Source organism: Diadema antillarum, unplaced genomic scaffold, assembly GCF_040938485.1.
Source record: "Diadema antillarum isolate AM-2024a unplaced genomic scaffold, OU_Dant_1.0 seq00000555_RagTag, whole genome shotgun sequence".
NCBI classification, from domain to species: domain Eukaryota; kingdom Metazoa; phylum Echinodermata; class Echinoidea; order Diadematoida; family Diadematidae; genus Diadema; species Diadema antillarum.
Genome location: NW_027271498.1, coordinates 68468 through 78888, shown reverse-complemented (window position 1 = coordinate 78888; position 10421 = coordinate 68468). Strand labels below are relative to the sequence as shown.

The 10421-nt window shown below is 37.9% G+C and overlaps 1 protein-coding gene across 1 annotated transcript in view; it reads right to left on the bottom strand.

Annotated features, from left to right (window-relative positions):
• Positions 1-351: 351 nt before the first annotated feature.
• Positions 352-10421, bottom strand: part of LOC139734956 (signal transducer and activator of transcription 5A-like) — a 55450-nt gene continuing 45380 nt past the window's right edge. Inside the window, exons 22-23 of the mRNA XM_071645733.1 lie at positions 9905-10042; positions 352-484 (exon numbers count right to left, since the gene is read on the bottom strand). Coding sequence (XP_071501834.1) covers positions 394-484; positions 9905-10042 — 229 coding nt within the window. The 3' untranslated portion in view covers positions 352-393. The remainder of the gene's footprint in view (positions 485-9904; positions 10043-10421) is intronic.

Genomic DNA, 10421 nt, shown 5'->3' with positions numbered 1-10421 from the left:
AGATTTTGTCCAGCTGCATGTATAAGCACAGTCACGTAGATAATGTGAACTCCTGTTTTTGTTTTTTTTGTCATATCACGTCACACTTATAAGAAATCATTAATTACAACTATGTGGTCACACTGAAGTCCAAAATAGAATGTACATCTTGACAGGCTGAAATCCACGTGTGCGTGTGTCCAGTAGGCGAACATACGAGAATGCAACGACACTGCCATCAGAGTCAACTTCAGATGGGCCGGTGTTAAATCGCCGCAGTTCTGGACCGCACTTCTGAGAGCGTCCCCAAAATCAAGCTGCCGATTGAAGACACATCACTTGTCCCGTTGCCCCGCCCCACCACCACCGCCTCCACCTCCCGGCTCCTCTTTCCGCACGCTGTGGCGAGCGTCCCTATATCGTTCCTCCGCTCCACCGAAGAATATCCGCCATGATACCGCTTTGCGAGTCGTAGTCGTCCTCCAGAATTGGCAGTTCCAGGTTTCTTAGGTGGGATACAAATGGGCATGGTGGGGAAAGAGAGAGAGAGAGAAATAGGGAGAGAACAAAAACGGGAAAGGCAGTGGTCAGCATCAGAAGAAACAAAAATGGGGTTTCTTCTACCCATAACAAGACATAAAATGGCCTTTGGAGCACTGAGAGGAGTTTCCAAAGCCATCAAGTTACAATCTTGCCAGACAGTTACAAAGCATGCATGGAGAAGACATGGAGTCAATGTGATCAAGATGAAAACACACTACAAGAGGAGGAGCAAAGGCATGACAATACAGTTGGGTTGATTGGGGGGTTAAGTTTAGCCATGTCATTACAACAAAAAGGGTACAACACAGGGCAGTTTGATGGGGTTTATGGGTTAACTGGACACTTACAGGTTGACATAAGGCAAAGTATAGTTTCCCAAGTTGAAGGTACTATTTGAGGATTTTGAAGATATTTCTATTCTATTTCATCAATGTACAGACTGGGAAAGGAGACTAATACATGACCCATGAATCTAGACGGCACAACATGAAATTTAAACGTGCATGGGAAGTTTACAAGCGCCAAGTGTGGTGATGTTACGGATCGACATATCACGACTGGTTCACATGGTAATGGAGTGGAGTTGGATTACGCTTACAAGAAATACTAATTTGGTAGAAAGAAGAGACGAACAAAAAGGATTTAAAAAGAGCCCAGCATAAGCGGTTTCATGGGATTTCCAACCCTTCATAAATCTCTATTTTGGACTTCAGCATGTATAAACAGACACATGCTCCTGGTGATAATATGGATAAAAGTATCCACAGAGCTTCAACATAACAAGTATACTTGTCACTGAAGTTTTTAGAGAGGATTAGCTTTTAAAAATAACAGATATCATGACAATGTCACAAGCCATGCTGGCCTGTCTGTGTCCACACCTAGAAGAGTTCATAATTCACATCTTTAGTGAAGAAGACAAAACTCTTGGTGACACGTTTTTCTCTCCTCAGCTCTCAATGTAATAGTTTGAATCAAAAGGCTTTCTGCAAACCGATGCTGAAATTCAGAAGAGATTTTATTTTTGAATGAAAAGGGTGGACAGTTCTATAGCGAGATGAAACCACTCACATTTCACACATGATTACATGACGCCAATAAGCTGTAGTGAAACTGATAGTCTTCCCATGTTATGATTCAGACATGCTTATGTCCGTCAGGAATCTTTTCTTTGTCTTTTCACAGCCTTTCTACAAGTGAGATGTTCGTTTACTATTTTTTGCAGGTTCTTTTTTTTCGTGTGGCAGACGTGTGGAGCCTAATTCTGTCTAACGTCAGTTGACTGAAGAACTATTAGGTAGATTATACACAACTTTACTTTGGAGTTAAAGTGTTAACCAGCCTTGTGATTCCCAGATTGTTGAATGAAATTGTACAAGCATGGATTTTATGTTATGTTAGCATTACATGTGAGTTAAAAGGAATGAATGTACTGTGGATAAGCATGGAGAAATTACAGAACTTAAAATGTGCTTACTATGGATATCTGTCTTGCCTGCATGTCAAGTCATGCTGTCGAAATATACAGTATGCTAGAATTTGGATTATTTCTTTGAATGCCCATTAGAATGACAATTGCATCTTGCAGTGGTGATGTTGGAAATCTGTGTATTGCAGCAAAGTTTGCTGGGCAACAGAGGGAGCCCTGCCACCCAAAACAAGGACACAGCACACCATGTTTGCCGTACAAGACTGAGCACATGGCAAAAGGAGCACATAAAGAGTGCACCATGTCTCTCTTTCTGTTTAAACAGTCCCACCTGGCTTCCTCTTGCTTGGGGTGCACAGTGCACCGTGCCCTTCCTATGAGGGGGCAGACGCCAAAGTCAGTCGCTTACTCCCCCCTTCCAACTCACCAATGAAAAGGACATGTTCCCGTGAGTGTGTCAGTAAACACTGACCCTTCGAAGGCTGGTGGTCGTGAATCTCTAGCTAGAAGTTGCCAAAGCTTGCTTGCCCCCAAACTGCAGGTCTCCGCACACACACTGTGGATCCGTTGGGGGGCCCCCATCCGCCTCGTGTTTAACACCGTTGGCCCTATGCATCCCCTAAAGAGGGCGCTGCCTCTTTCCTCGATCTCTCTCTCTCCAAGAAGGCGGGAAAAAGATGAGGCTGTCACAGCTTGGTGCTTATGCAAAGTGCGTTGGGGCCGGTCACACGCTACACGCCACATCCGGGGTGGAGGATTTCCGTGGCCAGGTCTTGCCCCCAAAAAACACTGGACAACATGCTCAATGGAGAGAGGGAGCTAGATAGAGTCTCATGTTCTCCCTCTCCCTATCCACACTCTAATCCTCATTTGGTGACCTCTAGCTAGAGACCACAGATCACCATCCCTTCACGAGGTCAGAGTGTACTGAAACACTGCGGGTAGAACATCTCAGAAAGAGTGTTAACAATTTCTTTACAATTTCAAAAACAAAAAACAAAAAACAAATAACCATCTGCATGGTTGATAACAAATTTTTATTAGAATAGAAATGGATTCAACCCCATCACAGATAATGAACTCAAGTAATCAGATATACAAGTGTCAACGATAAGGCATGTTTTGTTTTGTTTTTTGTAAATATATAGTACAATGTTTAAAATATGGATAGCATGTATAGTAGAAAGAATAGAATAGAAGAATAAAGAGTGTTTATAAAACAGAAGAAGTTTTCTAGAAGATTTAGAAGATTAGAAGCAAGTACATTGGAGTCTTTAATTTCATGGGGACCACACCCAATTCCTTAAAAACATGTGGGGAAAAAAAATCCAACTTTGACATGATGGGACAACTTTTTTTATCCATCACAACTTTTTTCCTAAGTGACATGTATTACATTTGGTGGATTCGCTATTCAGTATGATGCTTACAACAGGCTGGATTAGGGGAACTTACATGAGGATTTGTCTTTGCAAACTATTGATATTCATATTTATATTGTATTGCTGTGATGGTTGTTTTTTTTTTTTTAAGTTGTGAGTTACGTTAACAGTATGTGCAGAGGGGTAATAGCAGTTTTAGGAAATCTGTAATTATGGTTTGCTCTACTGAACATTCGACAATTAGAAATGAAAGCATCATTTAGTTACTTTTTACTAGTCAATAATGAGAGAACAAATACATCTGCTTCCTACATAAATCACAAAATTCTTTCTTGATCACATTGTTGCAATGACATCTGTAACTTCTACAGGATGCAGACTCCTCCCTATACAGTTAACATAACCATCATGCTACCATCATTGCCTAGCCTGATGCTTGCACACACTTAAGTACTGAATCCACCAAATGGTATAATTTGGTTCAAAATTGATCTCAACTATCATTTCATCCTGAACAGCATGAAAAAATACTGTTCATTTCCCTAATGTGGTCTTGTGCAGTCAGACCGAACTTAAACAAGGCAGGCAAATTCAATTTGTTTTCATTTATTGCAAGGTGACCAACATATTGACGGAAACTAGAAGTGGTTTAGATGCACACGTCATGAACAACAGCTATGAAAAAAAAATGGTGATCATAATCAGTGTAAACTTAAGCAGAATTTGGAAACAGCACAGAAAACTTCTATGGCAAGTTGGTTTGCATGAACATTCATTTAATTGTTGCACAACTGCACGATTAGATACAGATAACACTTCATTAAGGCCAAATAACAACACAAAGGCACACTTAAACGCACATTTAGTCACATCATTCTGACGAGTCTGCCTGTCTGGCTGAAATACAGTATGTCCCCCAAAAAAATTACAATCAGATTTTCGCATTGATAACACCCAATATGATTAAACTGTCTAAATGCTACTTCAGAGTCTAAAAATATAACATCTTAGCTCTATTTTCCAGAAAACCACATTCAATTTGGTTAAGCGGTCACAGAGATATGTGGATTGTTTTAAAGCATGTCATGAGTCTGATTCTTCCAAGTTTAGCACTTCGCTGCTATTGTGTGTGAATATAATAGACAGAACTTGGAGGGAAGAGATTTCTGACATCCTCTACAAAACTCCTCATTTCTCTTTGACCACTGAAGCAAATCGAATGGGGTTTTCTGTAAGATGTGGGCAATGAGTTATAGTTCCATACCCTGAATTTGTATTTAGATTGATTCACTATTTTTTAAAGATATCATTGCGGAGGGTCCTGTTGTAATTTTTTTTTTGGACATACGGTAGTGTTATTGAAGTACGCACAACAGAGACCAACAAAGGAAGAAAAACAGAAAAAGGCAACATATCAAGAAGAACAAGCATAAAGCTGACGAAAATGAAAACAATAAGGAGTGTGACAATCACAAGATGTGAAACACAAACATAAGAAACATCACGTATGAAAGTAAAATGAGACAATAACTGCGTCAAGAGTAATGTCAACAAGAAATGGTCGTAGCAATAAAACTGCATGCATTCTGGACTCCGGCACCAATGATGTATAAGCACCGTCATGACAGCCCCTAGGAAATACTGGGTATGCGTACATAGATTTTAGAACTTCCGATAATGCTTAATTTAAACAATCATGGTTATTTACATTGTGTAGAACAGTTTATTCAATGGATATGATCCACTGTGCAAATCTTGGGCAAGAATTTCTGAAAGGCAATTGCACGAAAAAAAAAAAAAAAAAGTTACTCCCATTTTCTTTTTTTTTTCTTTTTTTTTTGGGGGGGGGTGGGGGGTTGAAAAGGGGAAGGGTTGATTTGGTGTATCATTGTAATAACACTGGCATGTCAGGACAATTATCACGAGAACAAGCTCATTGTTATCTAAATATATAATCAGTTATATATTGCAAACTTGATATGATACATGGTTTTGAGTGAGGTGAAATATTTGAAATTTCTCTCTTGCCTTTCACTCAGCCATGCTCACAGCAATTTGACAACAGCATAGAATGGATTTTAAGTGAATGGGAGGTTTTGTTTTTTTCTCATGGGAGCATGGCTACATGAGTCAAAATGGGCTTGGTTTCTCATCAATGAAAGACAAAAATGCTTATACATGTACCTTTATAAATGAGTACATTTTCCTAGCTTAAATGTGCATAATCAGGGAAGATTATGAAATGCAATCTTTTTGTTTTGTTTTGTTTTTTGTTTTTCTTTTCATCATCAAAATTTGCCCTACAAGTACTTCCATGATTTTGTGCTGTACTCACATTTAATTCAAGATAAAACTGTCCAGCACTGGACTGACTGATATTTCTGAACTTACTCACTGCAGCATTATACATGCCAATTATTGCACACATCAGTAAACAAGAAATTGTTCACAACCCTTCACCCCTCCCCCCTTCAACCAGAAACTATGCTGTCTACTTTTGTATGTACATTAGCGCATAACTTTACACGACATATGCATAATACTGAATGCAGCCATGACACTACGATTGTCTGAAATTGAATACATCATGATTTTAACCCTAGAGAGGCATCATCACTTATGAAAATCCAACATCTACATTAACAGATATGGTCTGCTGATTTTCATAATTCATTCGGGATTTTTTCTTATTTACCTCTTTCTTTCTCTTTCATGCGGATCAGAAACATGACCAGTAATGATGTTTTTCTTCTGAATTGTTACAATTCTTTTTTTTTTTCTCTCTCTCTCTTATTTTGAATTCTCTGGATCAATAGTGTCACTGAATGATCAAAAGATATTATCTCTTAATTTCTTTTCATAATGTAGACCATGGAACATTCTAGAGAGATATTGAAGCAGCATTATAGTAGGACACTGCACATGATGTATATTTAACACATGATGTATATTTAACAATGTAAACACACAATACAGTATCTTGTAAATTGGTGCAGCAGAAAGAATACTCAAACTTCAGTTGCCAAGTGTCGTTATTCCTTACAACAACAACAACAACAAAAAATTGATTTTTTTCCCCCTTAAACAGAGCCATATAGTATGTTAAAATCAAAAGCACATAAAGACAAAATTTCTACACTTTGCAAGCAGGTAGACACACATTGTTGCAAGATTCTATGCATGATACAAATAATTCATGGCTATGCATCACTGAAAAAAAAGCAGTTGTTATCACACAGTTAAAATGTCATAAACAGGTACTTTGCACCTCTTATCTGAAAATATATACAACTGTGATACATTCCTGACTTTCTTTGGTGAATGATACATGATATCTAATCCTACATAAAAATGCTTACATTACATCCAAAATTATCTACAAAATACAATACATATAAAAAACAACAATGATAGAATTCATGAGAAGACTTGTACATTAAACTTAGGATAATACTCCATGATTGATTTTTTTTTTTTTTTTTTTTTTTTTTTGCACCCAGAAGGTAAAAATTAAAGCAGGCCAAGCACCAAACACCAAGCTATAAGTTTTTAAACTATACATAAACACATAACTATTTCATTTGGCTTGTAAAGATGTGGATAAAAGATTTGTGATATAAAGAATCCCAATAATGTAAAAAAAATTATAGACAGATAGATATATAGATAGAAATGTATAATTCAGACTTTCAAGATAAATATTTAGAAAAGCATATCTTTCAGTAAAAAATATAATTTTATCATAAAAATATTTGGTATTTAAAAAGAAAATTTCAGCTGAATAAGAAGACTAACAAGAGCTTCCGCAGTATTTACATACAATATATAGAATGGAATGTAGCAAATATCAGCCATTAATTCCACAGAAGTCTCAGAACATCCATTCACTTAAACATCTAAATCCTTACATTTCTCATCACTTGTGACCGTATTCTGTGCATAAGTTTAAGTCAGCACGAATTCACTGACAGATTTTGTACAGTGAAATTAAATGATGATGAAAACTGCAATAAATATATGACGAGACAACGGTATTTTTTTTCACCTTTGTGGTATGTGTTCGTGACACACTTCATCTCACTTTTTCCAGAAGAAAGAACATAAAAAGGAAGTGTGAGGTATGCTGCACTAACAACAGCTAAATGATGACACAAATGATATATTTGGAATGGGTCAGAATGTGTGAACAATGAAATTACAAGTGAATATATATATATATATATATATATATATATATATATATATATATATATATGCATATGTTTATGTGTGTATATTATGCATGAAAGTCTGTAGTAGTTCATTTAATAATTTTCTATTATGCAGAAATATGCTCAAAAGGTCAAGCCATGAACTGAGAACTCCTACAGACATGCATACTGCTATTATCAACTAGCAGCATAACTTTTCATAAGGCATGGGAAGAAAGAGTGTAGGTCACACAAATCCATTAAATAATAATAATAATAATAATAGTTTGGATATAAACTCCAAATTTTATTGTCCAAGAATGGAAATTCATTTTGCCCAATTGATCGTGGGCCCGGCAGCCACTGAGCAGCGCCAGATCGACGTTGCTCTAACCTTTTCAACTGTTGAACGGCAAACAAGGTAGCAGCAACTCCCATATTTTAACGTCTTTTGGTATGACGCGGCCGGGGTTTGAACCCACGACCTCCCGATTGTGAGGGCAGCCGCTCTACTCACTGAGCCAACACATCGGTGCCTTATTTTATCACATGATCCTGCCTTAGCATTGCCACATTTTTCAAGGTGTAATGACGTTATGAATCAAGAATCTCATTTACTCTGAGAAATTTCATCACATTACCAGTTCACACATACTTCCCATTGAAAAAAAAAAATAGTTTATAAAGATTTTACTTCTTTGACAGACTTTGGTGACAAGAATGCAAGGAGTATAAATCCCTAATACACTACCTTGGTGACCTTGTCCCCCCCCAAAAAAGCAACACAGAAATGATACTTAAAGGTAAAACATAGTTCACAGAAGAGTCCATAACTTGTCTTCCACCATTTGGAATTGCTTGCAATATAATTATATTGTAATCGTCTACCAAAAAAACTTGTCTGGCTGACACAATTTGCCATTTAAATGAGTTGCTTTGGAATATTTTGAGATCTAAAGTATGAAAATAATTTCGATTATGGTACATGACTTTTATTCTTGAAACACCCTCTCCTTTTAGTAGTGGGTAGTTAGAATGATCGACACTGACCTCTAGTTGCAAAGAGATCAGTGGATGTGCATATTCCATCACATTGGTAAAAATACCTGCCAAGTCAAATCACTGCCATATCACTTCTGATTCTAGAGAAGAATATTATTGAATATTCCTAAATTTAGGAGGTTTGGGCCTATGGGCCCCTAAACGGAATATGGTGCCCATTCGAACACACTGAGATCCTATCCCCCTAGGAATGCTACTTGCCATGTTTGGTGAAAATCATTATGTTGTTTTTAAGGAGGAGATGCAAATGTACAATTTAGGCCTGCATTTGGATCCCCCCTCCCCCCCCCCCCCCCCCCCCCATGACTCCATAACGGGGGGTGGCACCCCTGGATCTTCAATGACCAAACCTGGAACTACAGTCATCAATGTACTAACTCATGGTATCAACTTTGCTTTATCACTTCTGGTTCTAGAAAAAAAGATCGCAAAAGGGCGATCACAATAGCTCACTCAAAAGCTAATAAACTGCATGTGATTTACTCTAGCATGGAAGATTGAAGGATACCACTATGGCTTGATTTGGAATCGAATGTGAAAACATTGTGTACCAACCACTGTCGATGCACTTTTTAGCTAATATTTTGCATTTTCGTCATTACCAAAATGAAATTGTGCTATCACAGCGATATTTGACAGGTTCTTTTTTTCGTGCCCACGTGTCCATTTCAAAGCAAATATGGACAGTTTTTGCAAGTGTATGAGAACTATGTTTTACCTTTTAAAAAAAGTATCCTTACTTTTGACAAAAAGTTAAAATGTTAAATCCTTTCCTACAGAAAATGCATCAACAAATCACAGGTGCCTCCTTAAAACATCAGTCAAGCCTGTGCATGGCAACCACTCCAGAAAAACATATAACAGTGGCCTTTATGCACAGGCTAGTGGCTAATTTAGATTTGCCAAATAATCAGCAGTAATAAATATCTATCACCATACACAATAACATATAACAAAACACATCTCAATGCATAAAATATCAGGTGTCTGGTGGTCACGAGAGACAGGTGACCACAACATCGGGGGTCATCAGCACGCCGTGTCTTTCTGGGAGGCTTTTCGGTGACCACTTAAAGCAGGTGGTAGAGAGTAGCTTTGACCGGCTCAACTGCATTCCTAACCAGTGCCACTTAAATGTACCCCCCAAAAAAAAAAAAAAATAAAAATAATATTAATAATAATTAAACAAAAAGAAAGACTGACATTCCAACAGGCTGCAAGCTATCATACCACTCAATCTGTTACTCTTCCCAGCTACGATTTCCCGAGACCTGATAGCGACAGAAGAATACAGCTGGAGGGAGGAGGAGCCTACTTACTCGATGCTTTGCTCAATGGACTGCTCTGCCATGCCATCGCTGGATGCCATCATCGACTGATTGGTGGAGGCTGTCTGAGAAGGGGGCGACATGGGCCCCGGGTTACCCATGTCGTGGGGCTGCTGGGGGGCGTGTGTACTGTTGAGTGATCAAAAAGGGTACAGCCATGTCATTTAATCTCAGCAAAGTATATGCTCTCTCCTTCTACCCCTTGATTCTTTTAGATACACACCATCATGTAATCTAGAAGCATTCTAACTTGACTTTTAACCCTTGACCTTTGACCTCATGACCCAAAACTTCAACGATAATCAATGTAAGGCAATATATGTCTTTGTACTACAACATTGTATGTGTCATGAAGATAACTCAAGCCATTTCTGAGATATGGCGGAAAAAAAGAAATTCTAACATTTTCAATGGACCTTTGACGTCATGACCCAAAACTCCCTTGAGAATCTTAATTGGGTAATATTATGTATACACTACTAAAGTTTCATGAAAATACCTTCAGGCA